The sequence below is a fragment of the Urocampus carinirostris genome, chromosome 4, assembly GCF_059441175.1.
Source record: "Urocampus carinirostris isolate Australia breed hairy pipefish chromosome 4, RoL_Ucar_1.0, whole genome shotgun sequence".
In the NCBI taxonomy this organism is placed as follows: domain Eukaryota; kingdom Metazoa; phylum Chordata; class Actinopteri; order Syngnathiformes; family Syngnathidae; genus Urocampus; species Urocampus carinirostris.
In genome coordinates this window covers 21,326,353-21,347,303 of record NC_142352.1, presented here as the reverse complement: position 1 = coordinate 21,347,303, position 20,951 = coordinate 21,326,353, and the positions used below count along the sequence as shown (strand labels likewise).

General features: G+C 37.8%; 1 protein-coding gene across 1 annotated transcript in view; it reads left to right on the top strand.

Annotated features, from left to right (window-relative positions):
• The window catches only part of slc6a2 (solute carrier family 6 member 2), a 54,879-nt gene that overhangs the window by 20,045 nt on the left and 13,883 nt on the right, over positions 1-20,951 (top strand). Inside the window, exons 5-12 of the mRNA XM_088333908.1 lie at positions 576-714; positions 781-915; positions 2,180-2,283; positions 4,167-4,291; positions 4,519-4,631; positions 7,250-7,378; positions 11,935-12,034; positions 13,792-13,892. Of these exons, the coding sequence (XP_088190034.1) occupies positions 576-714; positions 781-915; positions 2,180-2,283; positions 4,167-4,291; positions 4,519-4,631; positions 7,250-7,378; positions 11,935-12,034; positions 13,792-13,892 (946 nt within the window). The remainder of the gene's footprint in view (positions 1-575; positions 715-780; positions 916-2,179; positions 2,284-4,166; positions 4,292-4,518; positions 4,632-7,249; positions 7,379-11,934; positions 12,035-13,791; positions 13,893-20,951) is intronic.

Here is a 20,951-nt window from a genome sequence, read left to right as displayed (position 1 = left end):
GCCAAATAGTAGTCATATCAAATATTACACATTGGAGCTTTAGGATTGGAACTTTCAGTCTCTAACTGTATTGTCAGGGCCCCATTTGGGTGTGCACAAGCACAATGCAGAAACAGATGCAGTGGTCTTTTATTTCAGGCAGGGTTCGGTACACAGGGTGTCAGGCATTGAGGCAACAATATCGACAACACCAGCGGCAGCACTCATAGTCCAACAGGCAGGCGAGGGGTTGATGATCCAGCGGGTGGCAATGGTGGCAGTTCAAGAATTTAGCAGGCGGTACTCATTAGCCAGAATGGCCGGCAAGGGTTCGGTACAATGGGATAACAACAAGACTTTGACGAGAAAGCTAAGGAAGTGACAAAATAGGCAAACAAACTAGTACCAAGTTGAGCAAACAGTGTGTTTAAATATTGAAGAGTGAGTGGTGTGATTGGAGGGTACTCAGGAAAAGTGACGGGTGTTGCGTGCAAATTAGAGCCAGGAAGTAAGTGACCAAAAAAGTAAGGACAAGCGGGAATAAACCAAACATGAGTGCAGGACTGTGACATGATTTTTTTCTTGTGTCAATGCAGACGTGGCGTGTTGCATCTCCACGAGAGTAGAGGAATCGAGGACCTAGGCCTCCCCCGGTGGGAGCTGTCATTGTGCCTGGTGGTGGTGGTCTTCATCCTCTACTTCAGTTTATGGAAAGGTGTCAAGTCTTCAGGGAAGGTACAAGACCCACCACTTTAACCTTCCAACATTGTTTCATTTGAAACCCTTCACATTTGTCATCAGGTGGTGTACATCACAGCCACCATGCCCTATGTGGTCCTGTTTGTGTTGCTCATTCGAGGAGTCACCTTGCCTGGGTCCATGGATGGTATCCGGGCCTACCTGCACATTGACTTTAAGAGACTGAACAATCTGGAGGTCAGCAACAAGGCACACCATCTAAATGCAACAATTAAAAGCTACATTTGTATGCTGGTTCCCATTGAGTTCAGTAAAGTTTGCAATACTATGTTCATGATCGTTTGGAAAAAGGAAAAAAAAACTACACCAAATTGACAGTTGGTTGCACTAATTTGTGAAAAGTTTCACAAAAAAGACTTTCTTCTTCTTAAAAAAAACCTGAGTAAAAATTACTTTTGCAGTTTTCACACACACTCATCACATTAATATAACTACTGTAAATTATAGACTACAAGCCTCTACTTTTTCCTATATTTAAAACACCATGGCTTTAAATAGCTGTGGCTTGTTCATTTTTTTTTCGCAGGCCGGTGAGACGTCATACTAATTTTTGTCACACTCCTGCTTATATGCTAATGCAAACCTAATTAATATTGCTGCGGACAGAGTCTGCAAAGGAGTGTCTTATTTGCGGCACAATGTGTTACTTTTCGGAGTTTTAAGTGTAAGAAATGGATGTTGGTTGTTTAAGCCTGGGGCTTTAAATCCAGTGCGGCTGGTAAAGACAAAGATTCATTATTACCTTTCCACATCTGGCTTTAAACCAGGTCTGCTCTGATAAATGTATTTGTTCAGTACTATCTTTAGATCAGGGGTCGCCAACCTTTTTAAAACTGAGAGCTGCTTTTTGGTCTTGATTGGCAGGGAGAGCTACCAGTTTGATATACATTTTTAAAATTAAACCTCATCAGGTGGTTACGATGTTGTCACTATATTATTACCAGGTTATAATCAGAAGCTGAGTTAGAATAGGCTGTCATCCTTAAAACATCATGACAGTTAGAAATCAAACTTCCTGGGAAATTACAATGACCGACCACTGGTGAGCTATTTCCAGAACCTGTCCAGGAGCTACACAGGTGTTGTTAGGGAGCTACCTGGTGCCCGTGGGAACCATGTTGATGACCCCTGCTCTGAATAAATAATTTTCCCCTTCTTTTTGCGTTTCTTGACGTTTTTAGGTAGCAACTCAAAACGTCAGTGGAGCTTATTTTCAGTTACATACCAAAGATAGAATCTCTTGCTAGCTGCGCTAGTTAAATACGTTAAATGTTATTGGAATAAACAGAATAGTCTGGTGGAACTGTGATTTTCATCAGAATATAAATCGTAAAATGGAATTTTCTAGAGGGTAGGGTTGTCCATATTCTGACTTGTTATGGAATTTGGTGTTTTCTATCCCAATAAAGGCCGCTTTGTGTTGTTTCTTTTTTGACGTCAGGTGTGGATCGACGCAGCTACCCAGATATTTTACTCCCTTGGTGCAGGATTCGGGGTCCTGATTGCATTTGCCAGTTATAACAAATTTGACAATAACTGTTACAGGTAAGCAATAGATTTCCCAAAATACTGTTTCAGGTTTACCAACGAGAACCCAAAAAGAACTGTGATTATAGAGATTATAGAGGTTCTTGGTTTGGATCTCCAAATCGGCATGTCCATTGTATCAATGTGGGTTTTTGCCGGTTACCTCAGCCTCCCCCTGAAATTGATTGATTGGTAGATCAATTGAGGCTGATTGGTGGTGCCTAAATTACCCGTATGTGTGAATATGAATGTCAATCATTGAAAGTGTTGTTAAACCCTCACTCTGAATTAGCTTTGATAGTTTCACTCAGATTTCAATTTTGATATCCTACAAGGGTCAAAGTTGTGTTTTGATGGGAGTTCATGAAAATAGATATTTGTTTCCATTAGACAAGTTTTGTTGAAGGACCAATCGAATGAAAGGCAATTAATAGTAGATAGAAAGCCTTTTTTTCCAAATACTTACAAAACACACATATACATGTAATAAAATTTGTATTTCAAAATATTTTTGAAATTGTTTTTACGATTTCAAAATGTTTTATTGATTTAATAAAAAAGCAAAACACTTTTTGATTAACAGAAACCTTTACTTTTTTTAAAAAAACGTTTTTTTTGTTGGACACTTTTGCAAAGTTAGCTTGTGCCGATTTGGCACTTTCAAATACCATTTAAATCATTCAATGGCAGACATTTTTTCTCAAGTGGGAAGCGAGGGTGTCGGACATTTTTTTGCCATTTTGACTCATTTTTCAAGGCCTAGGGAATACGCAAATCCAGGGGTGTCCAAACTTTGGTAAGATTTGGTAAGATTAAAATGTGTGAGAGTCGATTATTCAGCCTGGCATTCTTTGAACAGTATTCAATGAATTCACCCTTCGTGAAATGTTTGCAGTGCTTGGCGACCAGCGTCGTGGCTTTGAAACTCGCCTTTGTAGCATTTCCATTTGACCCACAGGGTCTTGTAAAAAATTGCTGTGCTGTTAAAACAGCTTCCAGTTGCAATTTTTTCATTTCCTGGCAGCTTTTCATGTCAATGTTTTTAGTGATTTTGGAATTTTAATTCTGATTAAGCAAATTTTGCCAAGGGCTTTACAAATAAACATGACTTGACTTGACTAGCTAAGATATCAAAAGAAAGCTTGAACTCTCATCTTTTATTAGAACAAACGTAGAGAACCAGTGATCTAAAATAGAGCTAAAAAAAATCAGTTGAACATTGCTAAATTTCTTGAAAATACTCCTTTCCAAAAAACTTATAGTCAAATCAAGTCACATTTATTTGTATAGCCCTTAATCACAAGCTGTCTCAAAGGAATGCACAGGATTACACCGCCGCCTGATCTTAAACCAACATGCAACATGATAAAAACAACTTTTCTTGAAAGGGTACTTATTCACTTTGGTACCTTTTCTTTGCATTTGTAATGCCTCCAATATCCAACCAATCCTTTCCATTGACACAAGAGATCTTTGCTTGCAAAATAAGATTTCATTGCAAGAACACTGAACTTATGCATGAACTTTGCAAGAACCTTTCAGCGCCCAATGTTTCGGTGAAGTGATCACATGATTTTGGTCAATCAGGGGCCGCACAGACACTCTCAATCGCTGGATAGAGGAAGAAAGCAGCATGTCGAAATGGGGGTTCCTCGATGTGTGAACAAAGATCTGATCAAAACCAGTCTTGCCATTTAGTAGTGATTGCTCATGCTGAAATCATTCCCAGAGGCTTGAATGTTACTGATCAGTAGCGCCAAACCCTTTACAATGTTTTTTTTTTTTTTTAATAAAAATAACCAAAAAAATAAATATTTTTACATTTTGGTACTCAGGGAGAATGTTTCTAAAAAAAAATTATACATTATGGCACTGAATGAGTGTACTCTTTCTTTTTCTAGGGATGCTCTGTTGACCAGCACTGTAAACTGCGTCACCAGTTTCTTCTCAGGGTTTGCAATCTTCTCTGTCCTGGGCTACATGGCCTACAAACACGGGGTGAAAATAGAAGATGTGGCAACTGAAGGTGAGTTAATAGAATTAAAAAATAACATATATAAATATATTTGAATGAAAAAGCATTAAAAAGGAACTGCTTGAGTACATTTTTTGCAGTATGGGTGGTGTGCCATATGCAAATATGCACTTTAATTTTTAAACTTTTTCATTTTAAGCACACAAAAGACTTACTGATGGATGTAATTCATACATACTACGTTTTAATGTATCGTTTATGTGCACGCACATCCACAGGAGCAGGATTGGTGTTTATCATCTACCCAGAGGCCATTTCTACCCTACCGGGTTCAACGTTCTGGGCTATTGTGTTTTTCATCATGCTGCTAACTCTCGGCATTGACAGTTCTGTAAGTCCTGATCTTCCATTCTCAAATGAATCAGTCATTATTGTTTTTAATAAGAGGTTTTTTATCCAGCCCCCTAACGTTATGCCTGCCTGTCAGCGGGCCATTGGACTTTTGATAAACAAATAGGTGTCTGTAGGATATCACCAGTCACTCAAATATTTAAAGGTTAAACTCTTGGAATTCAAGATATGATGAGCACTCATCACAAAAACATCACGATCAGTCTGAAACAAGATACCCGAAAACAAATGAAGCCAGTGTAACTCACCTTTACGTCCCCTGGCCGTCTTCAAATTCTTCGAATGGCGACGAAAATGCCTTCGTTGCCTCAAGGACGATCCATAGAATCCAACCTTGTAAAGTATTTACTCCAAAACACACGATAATGCTGACTGACAAATCAAAATCCACCTAAAAACATGTCTGCTACGTTGCATGTTGCTTCTTGATATTGGTTTGTTTTGCTCAAAAAACCCTCTGGAAATAAACAACGACTCAAATAGATCCAAATATCTTCAGCCAGTAGTAAAATAATTGGATGATGATTGACACATAAGGTAGCTAATGAAGTTGACAACATAATTTATTACCATTTTCCAGGAGTGTATTCAAATCAGAGCTGAAAATAACGAGTGCAAGGAGTTCCGTAAATTAATTTTCACACATCGTTTTTTACGCACAAGTGTGCAGAATTATTAAATTGACTCCTGGAAAAATAAGTTAAACAAAGGTTGACGTTCTCAGATTGTTAGCCTTGTAGCAACAAATAATAGATTGACATAGATGATTGGATAATGGAATTGGAAAATTAATCGAAATAAATAGTTGTTAAATTCATATAGTCGATAAAAGGGTCAACCTTTTTTGCCCAATGTATGTTTTGTAGTGGACAAAACCAATGCCTACTATGTTTGCATGTATCGATCACAAATAAAGGTGTCAAATATTTTTGATTCAGACTATAAACATCAGTTACTGTTTTTGTCGCTCAATCACTGAACAAATTCGATGTACATTTTTTACTTAATCAGGCCAGCAATAAAATTAACAAATAATGAATTACATGAACTAACAAACACATACATAAATAAAAAGAAGAGACAGAGAAATAAAAAAAACATAATTTGGTGGAAATTCTGCTGTCTTTTGTGGTCCATACGTGTTTATCCCTCTATCCACCCATTATCTGCACCGCTTATCGTCAGTAGGGTCGCGGGGTTGCTGGAGCCCATCCCAGCCATCCTCGGGCAGTGGGCAGGGGACACCCTGAACTGGTTGCCAGCCAGTCGCAGGGCACACAGGGACAGACAATTATCTCGCTCATTCACATACATGTTTTTGGAATGTGGGAAGAAACTGGAGTGCCCGGTGGAAACCCACACAAGCACGGGGAGAACTTGCAAACTCTACACAGGAGGTTCGATCTCATGACAGCAGAACTGTGCCGCACATGCGTTAACCACTGCACCGCTGTGCTGCTCCTGTGTGTTTATTTTGCTTTAAAAATGAAATTGCTGTAGGTCAGTAAAAAGTTATTAAACGAAGCTCCTCTGGACACATTGCATTGTACAGTGTCGGGATTTTGCTCTACAATAGGGTGAGATAACTGCTGTTTACAATGAGCTATCTTGAAGAAATATCTTTTGTTTACTATGTCAGGGCTAATAAAACTGACATAAAACAGCTGGTGAAACCCTTTTAGATTATTCACGCATTATTCCATGAATTTAATTCCAAATTTCGTGGAATGTTTTTTTGGGGAGGAACAGAACAATGGATTAGACTGTTAATTTGTATTTAATATGTTATTGTGTATCGTCCACTACACACTTTGACAACATAAAAGCATGAGTTTTGGGATATTTTGAGATGTGTCCTCCCCACATTATGTTTATTCAATATTTTTCCTTATTTTTACTTGAAGTACGTTGTTGTTTTGAGATAGATAGATAGATAGATAGATAGAGAGAGAGAGAGAGAGAGAGAGAGAGAGAGAGAGAGAGAGAGAGAGAGAGAGAGATAGATACTTTATTCATCCCCGTAGGGAAATTCACACTTCCAGCAGTATCCTTGTGTTGAAAATAAAACAGTAACAAAGTAAATGATATATAATACATAAATACCCAATGCAACGTGTTGATATAGAGTATTTAGATAGTGCTACATAAAATAATAATAGTAATATGCAATGTGGGGGTGTGGTTTAATGTGGGCTTTTACTCCCCCGGGTGGAGTTAAAGAGCCTCATGGCATCTGTAGCTGTTCGTTAAAAATACATCACATATAATTCCCACTTTAAATTTGTCTCTTGATGCAAAATACATAGGATAATTTCTACAGTAAAATTATTTTGTAAGTCAAAATGAACAATTAAATGTAAGTCTAATATATCTATTGTACATGTTGATTGAGTTATTGCTGTAAGATTTTTTAATAGAAAAAAACCCAACTAAATATTTTACATTTAGAAAAAAATACTATCTTACCAATTTCCTTTTCCTTTTCCTACTCATTAATACAAATCCGAGATCATATTAGGAAACCTGTTTTGTGGCCCTACCCTTTACCTATTCTCTTAAGTTTTCTCGATGTGACCAATCCATTTTTTTGTCTATCAGATGGGTGGCATGGAAGCCGTTATTACAGGCCTGACAGACGATTTCAAGATCCTCAAAAGGAACAGGAAGCTGTTCACCTTTGCCACGGCTTTTGGCACGTTCCTTTTTGCCCTGCTCTGCGTTACAAATGTGAGTGTCCCAGAGTTTGCCTGTTATATGTGCATCAAACCAGGTCCATCATGCAAATATTTGGTTTTATGTTGGAAAGAAGAACCTAATAGCAAGTAATAACTATAACCTCATAAAAACTGCAATATAATTTAGGAATATAGACACATTTTACTCACCAAAAATAATTTCTATTTGTGCAAAGACAGTTTCTCCTTTCTTTCCTCGAGAACATTTCATTTACTCTGTGCACTTTAGTTCCATCAAGAAGTTATTTTCTTTCTCCATCAAAGCTAACGCTGGAAGTCAGGCCTGTCCTGTCATATTTCTGGCTGTTTTTATTCAATATAGACCTGAAAAATCAGTTCGACAAAAGCAGTGGACATATGGATTTTTTTTCATAGTTTATGAAACCGCTGACGTTTTGTTACACCTTCTAGAAGACCATGGCGTCGCCATCAGCATTATCAACTTGTGTTTTGCCTGAAATAATTGTGAAGGCCTCTGAGTGGATTTGTGACCCTTGCAACACTTAATGGCTGAAATCCAATTGGTTAAATGCTTAAATATGAGAGCACACATCTGCAAGCAGCGCAACCAGGGTAAAAGCAATGAAAAGTAGGTGACAGAAAATTTGAATTTTTTAATTAACTAATCATCAAAAAAATATTATTAACATCACAAGAGTGCATTAAAAGGCCTACATGATTCTAAAATGTTCTAATTAACCTCGGAAGAATTTGTGCAGCACTTTTCCAACACCAAAAAGTCAAAGTGCTCTGTAAAAACATTCAGGTCAAGTCAAGTCAAGTCAGTTTTATTTGTACAGCCCTTAATCACGAAGAGTCCCAAAGGGCTTCACAGATTATTACACTATATTACTCAGACTATATTTCAGAATATTATTATACATTCCCCTGCTCTGGAGTCGACGAGGAGAGTAGGTTATTCATATGCTATAGAGTAGAAGTGAGTTTTAAGCTTAGATTTAAACATTTCCACTGAGGTTGCAGATCAGATCTCAGGGGGAAGAGCATTCCACAGCACCGGTGCCCGGTTGGAGCACGCTCTCAAACCAGCAGAACACTTCTTTGCTCTTGGGACCACCAGAAGACCGGCACTCTCAGATCGTAGGCTTCGGACTGGGACATAGGGGGAAATCAGATCTGAAAGATAAGAGGGAGAAAATCCATGTATGATTTTTTATAATACTAAGAGAACCTTGAAATCACATCTAAGGCTAACTGGTAGCCAATGCAGGTTAGCCAAAATCGGTGTGATGTGATCGGACTTTTTTGTCCTAGTTAAAAGCCTCACTGCGGCATTTTGTACTAGCTGAAGAGACTTGATTCTAGACTTCGGGAGACCAGAGAGTAGTGCATTACAGTAATCGAGACGGGAGGTAACAAACGCATAAATTATAATTTCCGCATCCGACTGAGACAGTATAGAACGAATTTTAGCAATGTTACGAAGATGGAAGAAAGCGGTTCTAGTAATTTTCTTTACATGCGTTTCAAAGGATAGATCAGGGTCAAATATGACACCTAAATTTTTAAGTTTTTATCTGTGTGATGTGACATTTGTCAATGTTCACAGCTGTTTTCTGTACAATATGAAAAATCCTTCTCTTTCTCCCCACCCAACAACAAAAGAATGAGTAATTCACACACACACACAAAACGAGAGGGAATTTATTTATTTTTTTAAATGTGATTCATATGAAGCTACATCTTGTGGCGCATTGGTAGGCTACCGACTTAAACACTGGCCATGCAGTGAAACTTTGTCATAACGCGGTTCACTTTTGCACCGTGAATTTTGTTCTGCATTCTGAATAGCTAAACAGTCTTTCTGCTTTGGTTCACATTGATGAATAGAGTCATTATTTGTCAGTACAGAAAATGACATGTACACAGTACTATTTGTTAAACAGAAATAAACAAAAAGTGTTTGTTTGGTTTCAGTGTATAAGTATTTAATTGTATTATAATTGTGAAAAAAACATGTTTCTACTTCATTGATATTACCCAGCACCGGTTCTTTTGGGAACGTAGCTCCCACGATAAACGAGGGTTCACTATATTTCTTTTCCAATAATCGGATCTTAAAAAAACAGTAATTAGTCACACTATCCATCCATCATCTGCACCGCTTATCCTAAGTAGGGTCGCAGGGTTGCTTGAGCCCATCCCAGCCTCGGGCAGCGGGCAAGGCACCCCAAACTGGTTGCCAGCCTGTCACAAGACACACAATACATTCTCTCATCCACACGTAGGGACAATTTGGACCGGCCAATCAACCTGACATGCATGTTTTTGGAATGTGGGAGGAAAACGGAGTGCTTGGGGGAAACCCACGCAGGCATGGGGAGAACATGCAAACTTCACACGGGGAGGCTGCGGTAGCTGGACTCGAACTCTGAACCTCTGCACCGTTGGGCTGCGGCTAACCACCCAACCGCCATGCCGCCCAATTAGTTACACTAGTTACTTTATTAAAAGTAATTCAGCTACCCTCCCAGATTACTGACACAAAAAGTAGCACATTATTCTGAAAATAACTATCTAGTTACAAATAACCATTTATACTTGGATAAAACTGCTTTAAAATAGCCACTTAATAGATAAAAGAGAAGAAAACTTGCACACAAACCTTCAGAAGCACTGAACAGTTCATATTTTTTAGCTTATCTTGAAAACCTTGCTAACTACCACATCCTAAATCCATTTTGTGTGTGGGCTTTAAACAACTCAAAGATCTACTTCTCCATTTCTATGTACAGTCCAAGACGTTTATTTATTATTTTTTATCTAGGCATATATATTGAAAAAACAAACAAAACCAAAAAAGGACCAAAACTCAGCATATTTATACAGTAAATGTGCTCACATTTGCGCTATTAATTTCTCTTCTATAGTTGTAAATTCGGCTTGGATGCGAGTATATACGGTAGGGACAATATCCCTATGAGGAGGAATTCAGCATTTTCGTGCGTGAAAAGAAGCAGCCATAACTCTATTTCGTAGTAGTTATTTAGTACTACAAAAGAGTGTGTTGTGTCACCCTGACCCGAGTGACATGGCGGCTTTCTGGTGTCCCATTTCATCTGGAGGGACGAAAGCATGGCCAACTTGGGTTCCGAGGTGCCTAACTGTTGGGTGTTTGGGCAATTGGGTTGGCCATGGTCTAAAAATTTTTGTGTGTGATTTTTGCTATTTTTTTTTTCCCTTTTATTTTCTTTTTATTTTCTTTGTCATTGTATATTTTGTTTTGCTGTCGGTCACTCTCTTGAGGGATATGACTAAGGTAGATAGATAGATAGATTTAGTACTTTATTGGTAAATATAAACACCTTTCACATATTTGCTTGGGGATCGAACGCGTTCCCTTGTAACTTGTGGTTCCCAACACTGTGAATAACCCATGTGACTCTGCAAAAATCAGTCATAAGGGGAAAGAAAACAACATGGGTAAATCCTGCTTCAGAGAAACAAGTCAAAACTCATGATGCTTGGAAACGTTAAAGGTGCAGCTTCGTGGGAGTGATCAAAAGAGGAACCCATATTAACCAATTAGTATGTATTTGATTTTTACTCACCATCATCCATCATTAGGAAAACATATGTTTCTATTTTTTACCATTTTTATGAAACATCAGTGGAATATTACTAACTTTCTTTAAAGTATTTGTTTTCAGAACAACTTCTAAGAAAGACAGCTTTTGTGAAAGGGTTCATTTTAAGCAGAACTTTCACTTCCTTGCTTTTTTACATTTTCGATACCTTCAATTTCTAAACATTTGTTTCCTTAAACACAATGGCACTTTGCTTGTGAAATAACATGCATGAAGTTTGAAATTACTTTTTAGCGTCCGATGTTTCCGTTGACACGATCAGACTATTTCATTCGCCATGGCGATTGCATTCCTGAGGAGGTGCACAAAAGGTCATCCTTTCCGGACCCGACGATGCCAAAGGGACTTTGTCATATTTTTAGAAAGAACAAAGCGCTGTCTGTACTATCCATATATTCACTTCTTACACACTGCTTCACTACCTACTTGCCATATGGGCCAGCCTATACATTTCAATCGCTGAATACAAGAAGCAACTCTAGAAAGTGGGGGCTCCCTCAATGTGTGGATAAAGATGATCAAAGCCTCTCTTGCCATCTAATGCTGATTTATCCGATTGAAATCAATTCCAGGGACTTGATTTTTACTGATGAGTTGCACCAGATAAAAAAAATTAAAAACATATTTTGGCACATAGGGACAATGCTTCGAAAAAGCATTTATACCTTTTCACACTGTCTTGGCTTGTGTAAAAGAAATAAGTTGAATTAATGAAAAAATGAATTATTGTCCTTTGCTTCTTCTTCTTTCAAATGGGATTTGGAATGCGTGGGACAGAATGAGTCAAGGAGCCTACTCAGTCAAAAAGAAGCGCTGAGAAGCACCATTGAAGGATGCTTACTGCTGGATAGTTAGATCTTTCCATAAAAGTCAATTGAGAGCTGAGATGTTTTTCATTTAGCCGCCAAACAACAAGAATGAAATGTCCTTGTCTTTTCAGGGGGGTATCTACGTACTGACACTGTTGGATAAATACGCCGCCGGAACATCCATTCTCTTTGCAGTGCTGATCGAGGCCATCGGCGTGTCGTGGTTTTACGGTATGGAATTGTATTATCCCGTGTTCCCCGCCTCAGGATCTTACTGCCGCGTTTGTCTCGCTAATTAAAATGCAATGACGGAAAAACGGACCAAGTGTCCATGGGAACCGTAGCAAAGTGTTTCTTCCTTTTAATGAAATGTGACGCAAATTGCGTTGACCTGTAAATGAAAAGAGTCCTTTCAATGATCTGTTACAGGTTGTCAAATTATTTCATGCAGCTTTCCACGTTCTTTAATTAAATAACGATTCAATCTAATCAGCCTTTTAAAACTTGCCTTCCCCTACTCCTAATTAGCTATTGGAATTGCTTAATCGACTTTCGTAGATTTGATTGTTCACTTTTTTGTGACCTTTTGGGTCTGGCCAGACACGAGACATACAAATGTTGACTTTCTGTTTTCTCTCGCCAGATTGAAATCTGTTTTCTTTAATGCAATTTGGGAATCAAATTAATGTTTTTGGAGAACAAAATAAATGGTTCAAAGGTTCTTTTAGACGGGAGAATAAAAGTCAGATCTTTTTTAAGTCTTTTCCTGACACTGTTCTGATGACCCTGAAAAAATACATTCCTAAGAAGGATTTAGGTTTTCAAAATAAAGTCTGAAAAACAATGAGAAGTTACATCAAAGGTTTCATTTACAGAATATTCTGAGAATTCATTGTGTATTTTACTTAAAAGACGTAAGGCATGTTAGCACTTAAGGCCTATATACCATACAATTAAACACAACTGAAGTTACAGAAAAACGATAAAATAAACGAAGAAGTTGAAAATTATGAAATTAGGTAATCATGACTAAATATGGGCAGTGACACATTTCAATATCTCATCTCATCTCATTAGCTGCACCGCTTACCCTCAGTAGGGTGGCGGGGGTGCTGGAGCCCATCCCAGCAATCATCGGGCAGTGGGCAGGGGACACCCTGAACTGGTTGCCAGCCATGCATGGAATGTGGGAGGAAACCGGAGTGCCCGGAGGAAACCCACGCAAGCACGGGGAGAACATACAAACTCCGCACGGGAAGTCCAGCAGCTGGATATGAACCCACACAGGAGGTTCCCGAGACCTTAGAACTGTTCCGCACAGGCGCTAACCACTGCCCTGCCGTGCTGCCCCATTTCAATATTAAATTACCAAATTTGCAGAAAATTCTCATTTTTTAAAAATGTTTCTTGTTTTAGGATATTATATATATATATATATATATATTTTTTTTTTTTCTAAATACAAAAAACACATCATTAGGCAGACGGTAGAGTATTTTACTTATTTTATCTAAAAAATATTGCATATTTATATTATATATTTTAACTATATTGGGAAAAAATCTCAAAAATGAGAAAAATAATTTACCATTTGCTCAAAATGTTACAAAAAAAGTTGAACAGGACAGAAAAAAATTTAAAATGAAAAAATACCTTCTAATAAATATCTACCAAATCGGGTAAGATTATTTTTTTTTCAGTGCAGCAGGTTTTGCACCAGCGCTGACCGATATTTGACCTTAAAAGACATTTTCTTCTAGTTAAGTAAACATCACATCATGTGGAAGCTTTTGTGCAGACATCATATTTCTCAATCATAGCACAAAAGTGGGGATTGGAATCCCTCGGTGGTCAATCCAAGTTAAACCCCCAAAAAGGCATGGTTATTTGCAATCAGGCACCAAACAATCACATAAGCTCAACTCACATCTGGGGGGACTTTGAGTTTTGTCTTTAAGGGGCCTGAAAATGTGATCATCTTCTTTCAGGGGTTGACCGCTTCAGCGAAGATATTGAGAAAATGATGGGATTCAAGCCAGGACTTTACTGGAGACTGTGCTGGAAATTTGTCAGTCCTATATTTCTTTTGGTAAGTGAAATTACCAAAATTACCTACACCATACTGAACAATTTATCACGGTTCACGCTTCCCAGATACCTTAACCGGTAAGGTCATTAGGGCACCACTTCCCGTGGTGCGTCTTGGACAGATACAGCCTGGTGATACTCATCCAGGCGTTTATTTTTTATTTTCATTAGAGCTAGGGGTTTGTTACCCCACTTGGAAGAGGTAGTACTGGTTTCAACGGTTACCAGTAGCAGGAGAAGCCTCCTGATCTCACTCAGATACAGCACATTCCTCGATTGGTCACGTTTTTTTCCGGTGTAAGGCGCCATCCATTGGAAGCATTGTGTGACAAAAAAAAACCCTGAAATTTCGAGTACCATATTATACAATACTCATTGCATCACTTTTGATTTTCATATTTTTGTTAAAAAACAAACTTTGTGGTGATGGTGGTGACCATACGTCCTTTGCTTAGTGACATATAAAGGCTCTTTGTCCTAAAAAGGACATAGCAATCCATCTATATTCCAATTATTTGTGTATTTTAACGAATAAATACCTAAATGGATAAAAAAAATGTATTGGTTCCTTCAAAAGTAAATAAATGATTTGAAATAAGTTACATGAATACATAAATAATAAATCAATCATCAACTGCGGGGATGAATAAAGTATCTATCTATCTATCTATCTATCTATCTATCTATCTATCTATCTATCTATCTATCTATCTATCTATCTATCTATCTATCTATCTATCTATCAATAAAATTGTTTTATTAAAAATACATAAAAAATAATTTAAAAAAAGGGATTTCAATATACACATATACACAAATATACACAAATATAGACAAATAAATGAATAAATGAATACCTAAACATCCAAATAAATAGATGCGAAATGAAGACATACACGCGTGTCTATCCAGACTTTAATCTATATTTATCCATAAACAGACTATTAAATCAAATTGATTTTTAAACACGTGGGATAAAAGTAAAGTAAAATAATTTCCTTTTTTCAAGCACGGATATTTCATTTAAAAACTCAATATGCAATAGAATAAATTATACCAGTATATAAAACATACAATTTTCAATATAATACATTTTAGCTTTAAAAATACAATATTGATCATCTGCCTAGAAAAAAAAAACATTTCTCAAAAGATTAAAAAAGGTCAACAAATTTTGTTTTTTCCTCATCATAAACAATTATTGGAAACAAAAAGTACATTAAATTGTACATATATATTATCACATGAAAAACTATTTTAAAAAATCGGGAAATATGTAATGTTGTTAATTGTTCTATTCCAAACGGCAAAAGGTTATTTGATAAATATGAATGAATAGTTGGATATTATTGTATTAATGGTTTAGTTATTAAAAATCAATTATTGATTTCAAGTATATCTATTTTTTTGTTTTAGAATAGTTATCCTGTTTCTTCCAAAAACATTATGTTGTAACTGTTTCAATTTTGATATATTTTTATCAAATTCTTCTTCTTATCTTTTTAATTTTATTCATTATGACATTTTGTTTTGACGTTTTAATGTTGGTATATGTGGGTGGTTTGAGGTTTTTGATTTGTAAATATGGGAATAAAAGAAAATACTAAGAAATACTTAATAAAAGCAAAATTGGTTTATCCCGCAGGAGGCAGATGACTTTGCTCATTTTACAAAGTGGTTTTCACTGTGTGTGTGTGTGTATATATATATATATATATATATATATATATATATATATATATATATATATATATATATATATATATATATATATATATATAAAACATTCCGTACTTGTACAAAGCACGGTAAACGGTCCTACTCTTAGCCAGTATGAGAAAGAGACTATGTCGTCAACACGCTCGCAAAGGAAAGTCTACGTGCAGTATCTCTGTTTCCTTCCATACCGGACTGCTCGATTGCTCTTAGCTTGAAGGCTGCGTCATTTGCCTTTCTTATTGCAATTTACATGGTGAGGATATGTCTACGCTGATTTAAATTGTGCACAAGCTAAGAAGTTGCAGTCTTCCTCGGCGCATATATTCCAGCGGTCTAAATCCTACCTTTTGTACTCGAGAGCCGCTGGCGGCCGTTAGATAAATTACATGAATTGGCCGCATCACTGAATAAGCCGCAGGGTTGAACGTTTGGGAAAAAAGTAGCGGCTTATAGTTCGGAATTTACGATATATATATATATATATCTAACTAGAGAATTAGCACATAAATATAATTTTCTGCCAATTGAGTAAAATTTGATTTTTTGCTGTTGAGCCTTTCCCACAATTGAGCATACCCTGAAGTGTTTTAAGATATTTATCTTGTTTTTTCCCAAACAAATGGGGGGGGGGGGGGTAATCCGTAAAATAAGCAAGATAGTTTTATCTAGCAGATGACGGATGATTTTGTTTACTTTAATGAGTAAAACAATCTACCATCAAACATTCGCTCATTTAAAGGGACAGCTTGTTTTATTTAGTGATTTCTCATGGTAAAAAAAAATATTCAGTCATAACACATCTAGTGTATATGTAGTCGTTATATAATAAACAATTTCTTTTTAAATGTACAGTGCATCCTGAAAGTATTCACAGCGCTTCACTTTTTCCACATTTTGTTATGTTACAGCCTCATTCCAAATTGTATTGATTTAATCTCTTATCTCAAAATTCTACACAAAATACTCCATTATGGCAATGTGAAAACGTTTTTTTTTTTTACTTTTTTTGAATTTATCAAAAATAGAAAACTAAGAAATCACATTTACATAAGTATTCACAGCCTTTGCCAAGAAGCTCAAAATTGAGCTCAGGTGCATCTTTTTTCCACTGATCATCCTTGAGATCTTTCTACAGCTTAATTGGAGTCCACCTGCAGTAAGTTCAGTTGATTGGACATGATTTGGAAAGGCACACACCTGTCTATATAAGGTCCCACAGTTGAGTGTGCATTTCAGAGCACAAACACCAAGCATGAAGTCAAAAGAACTGTCTGTAGACCTGCGAGACAGGATTGTCTTGAGGCACAAATCTGGGGAAGGATACAGAAAAATTTCTGCTGCTTTGAAGGTCCCAATGATCACAGTGGCCTCCATTATTCGTAAATGGAAGACATTTGGAACCACCAGGACTCTTCCTAGAGCTGGCCGGCCTTCTAAACTGAGCGATCGGGGAAGAAGGGCCTTAGTCAGGGAGGTGACCAAAAACCCGATGGTCACTCTGTCAGAGCTCCAGCGTTCCTCTGTGGAGAGAGGAGAGCCTTCCAGAAGGACAACAATCTCTGCAACAATCCACCAATCAGGCCTGTATGGTAGAGTGGCCAGACGAAAGCCACTCCTTAGTAAAAGGAAGATGGAAGCCCGTCTAGGATTTCCAAAAAGCACCTGAAGTACTCTCAGACCATGAGAAACAAAATTCTCTGGTCTGATGAGACAAAGATTGAACTCTTTGGTGTGAATGCCAGGCGCCATGTTTGGAGGGAACCAGGCACCACTCATCACCAGGCCAATACCATCCCTACAGTGAAGCATGGTGGTGGCAGCATCATGCTGTGGGGATGTTTAACAGCAGCAGGAACTGGCAGACTAGTCAGGATAGAAGGAAAAATGAATGTAGCAACATATAGAGATATCCTGGATGAAAACCTGCTCCAGAGCGCTCTTGACCTCAGGCTGGGACGAAGGTTCATCTTTCAGCAGGACAACGACCCAAAGCACACAGCCAAGACCTCAAAAGATTGGCTTCAGAACCACTCCGTGAATGTCCTGGAGTGGCCCAGCCAGAGTCCAGACTTGAATCCGATCGAACATCTCTGGAGAGATCCGAAAATGGATGTGCACAAATGTCTCCCATCCAACCTGTTTGAGCTTGAGACTTATTGCAAAGAAGAATGGGCAAAACTGCCTGAAGATAGGGTTTGCTAAACTTGTGGGATCATATTCAAAAAGACTTGAGGCTGTATTTGCTGCCAAAGGTGCATCAACAAAGTATTAAGCAAAGGCTGTGAATACTTATGTAAATGTGATTTCTTAGTTTTCTATTTTTAATAAATTCAAAAAAAGTAAAAAAAAAAAAACTTTTTCACATTGTCATAATGGAGTATTCTGTGTAGAATTTTGAGATAAGAGATTCAATTACCGTAATTTCCACACTATAGGGCGCACCGGGTTATAGGGCGCACCCCCAAAGAATAGTTTTTGGTCCTATATCTTCCATAGATAAGGCGCACCGGATTATAAGGCGCTACAATGGGAACGTCGACAAAACAGTCAGATGATTCAGTCAAACTGATTACCCCCTTAACATTCCCAAAGCTTGCAAAGAAGCAAATACGTGTCGTAGACACGTGCGGATGCGGTGTCCGTACGATGTCACTTAAATGCGTCATTTCAAATATCATTCGGAAGGTTGAAGTCTTGGGATTCAAGAAATGCCAAACATTTCTATGTTTCTATTTTCTTTTTCGCTCACAACTTTACTGTGCATATGACAATAAACACTTGGAATTGAGTTTATTCACTCAACTCATCACAGCAACATCAAGATCGTTCTAAAACAAGATACCGGGAAAATATAAAGCCGCATAACTCACCTAAGTTCTCACGTTCAATAATGATACGCAATCATGGTCTTCTTACAACCGTGAGTGAAGTAAATCCAGGAGAGTAGAATATTTACAAATACAGACTAATAAAACATGTTTCTTTATGGTGTACTTTAGCAAGCTTGCTAAGCTTGCTACGCCATTGCTAAACTCGGCCAATTGCAGGGTTTGTTTTGGCCATCTAGCCAATCCGAGGCTCCGAATAACTTCAGCCAATAGTGATCGATTCAAATGATGATTGACACATTGGTTAGCCAATGAAACGCCGGTATATAAATCCCAGCATACACCGCGGACTTGCTACGCCATTGCTAAACTCGGCCGATTGCAGGGTTTGTTTTGGCCATCTAGCCAATCCGAGGCTCCGAATAACTTCAGCCAATAGTGATCGATTCAAATGATGATTGACACATTAGTTAGCCAATGAAACGTCGTTATATAAATCCCAGCATACACCGCGGACTTGCTACGCCATTGCTAAACTCGGCCGATTGCAGGGTTTGTTTTGGCCATCTAGCCAATCCGAGGCTCCGAATAACTTCAGCCAATAGTGATCGATTCAAATGATGATTGACACGCCGGTATATAAATCCCAGCATACAGCGCGGACTACTCCACGTTCGGGGTAAAATCGAGTCGGCGGCTGTTGAGTAAGTTGCGAGACCTTGCGAATCTAATATTGAGCCATATATAAGGCGCACTGTGTTATAAGGCGCATGGTCAGCTTTTGAAAAAAATTAAGACTTTTAGGTGCGCCTTATAGTGCGGAAATTACGGTAATACAATTTGGAATGAGGCTGTAACATAACAAAATGTGGAAAAAGTGAAGCGCTGTGAATACTTTCCGGATGCACTGTAGGTATAAATATTCAAATTTTATTGTGCAAAGGACCCTATGCTGCGAAGTGCGCTACATGTAAAGTATGAATTTATTTTGAAAATCTAGGTTAAACAAGAATGTACAGATAGATGCAATAAGCAAAGACAGAGGGTATAATATGATTTAAAAAAAATCAGCAAGATAGAAGCTTGGTCCAACCTCAGCGTACCAACCCAGCCCGAAATTCCGATTGGATCCTTCCGGGGCTCGGACGAAGGATCTTACCTCTTAGTGGAAAGTTGCGGACAAAACTTTTTCCTGCTTGTGAAAGGCTCAATTAGGAGTTGTCCGACCTTTCGCTATTATATCAACACAATGTTACGAGTATTTCTTTGTGCAGCTCTTCTCTTCAGGTTTAATGGCTGTTGGTGCGATCATGGGCCAGTCATAGTGTGTCAAACCAGTGATATTTTAATGCCAACTTGTTTTCGTTCACATGCCAAATCTGAATTTGATTTGCGAGGCCAACTGCTTTCTCAAAGACTGATATTACGGTACACGGCCTTCAGGATTTTTTTGTGAAGGCGTCCGGGTAGATATCTGAGTGTAGCAACAACCAATGGCTGAAATGTGATTGGTTGAATGCTTAAATATTGAAGCACTCATCGGGAAGCAGCACAATCAGAGAGGAACAATGTAAGAAAGCTGAAAGACAATTGGGAATTATTTAATCAGTATTGATGCATAAAATATATTTAATATCACATGATTCAGATATTTTTAGGCCAGAACAGAAAGCCGTGCAGGCCCTCACGGCCAACCACTGTAACTTACCTTGCATGTTATTGTAACGTGGGACACTCCTATTAAACACGAGTGACTCCGGATAAGTTGATCCCAGTAGAGGAGGTATCTAGAGGGTAAGCACTTGCAATTCCAATGAACTCTTGTTATTCTAATGTTGATGACTTTTCCATGGCCAGAATCCCAAGAATTGTGGTTTTCACTCAAAATAAACCTCCACTTAGCCGTGATCCATTAAAAAACATGTGTTCTAGAAAACGGATGGTTGAGAATGAAGAACTGTTCAACTGCTTTATTTGTAAGTACCCGTTGTAGTCACTTGATTCCCGGGAAGGCAAAGGGTAAAGGACAGTGCCTACCGACATGTTCATTTGTGGTCAAAAAACAAGTTTGTCCAAGATAATCAAAGTATTGTACTGAAGTGAAAGTCTACGGTCACATGACTTCCTTAAGTCTGGAAAAGAAGAGTGTGATCCTTGTTTACTATTTTATCAAACTTTTGGCAATTGTCATTTTCTAGTGGTCTTTATTTTATTGAAAAAAATAACAGGATTTTCTATTTATAAATGTGTTGTTTTCAGAATAACTGTAAAGGTAGAATATATAAGCATTGGAGAGGGACCACATCTCATCTTTTTGTCAATTTGCTGGTTTTATTTCCTTTTCTGCCTATAATAATGGGTCCCAAGAAAGTTAGTGATAAGAGTAAGGAAAATTGGAGAACAGTGACAACAACAATTGAGTCGAAGGAGGAAACAATTTTGAATATGGAAAAATGGTGTACATTGACACTAAATGTAATACCGTATTTTACGGACAATAAGTCAAAGTTTCT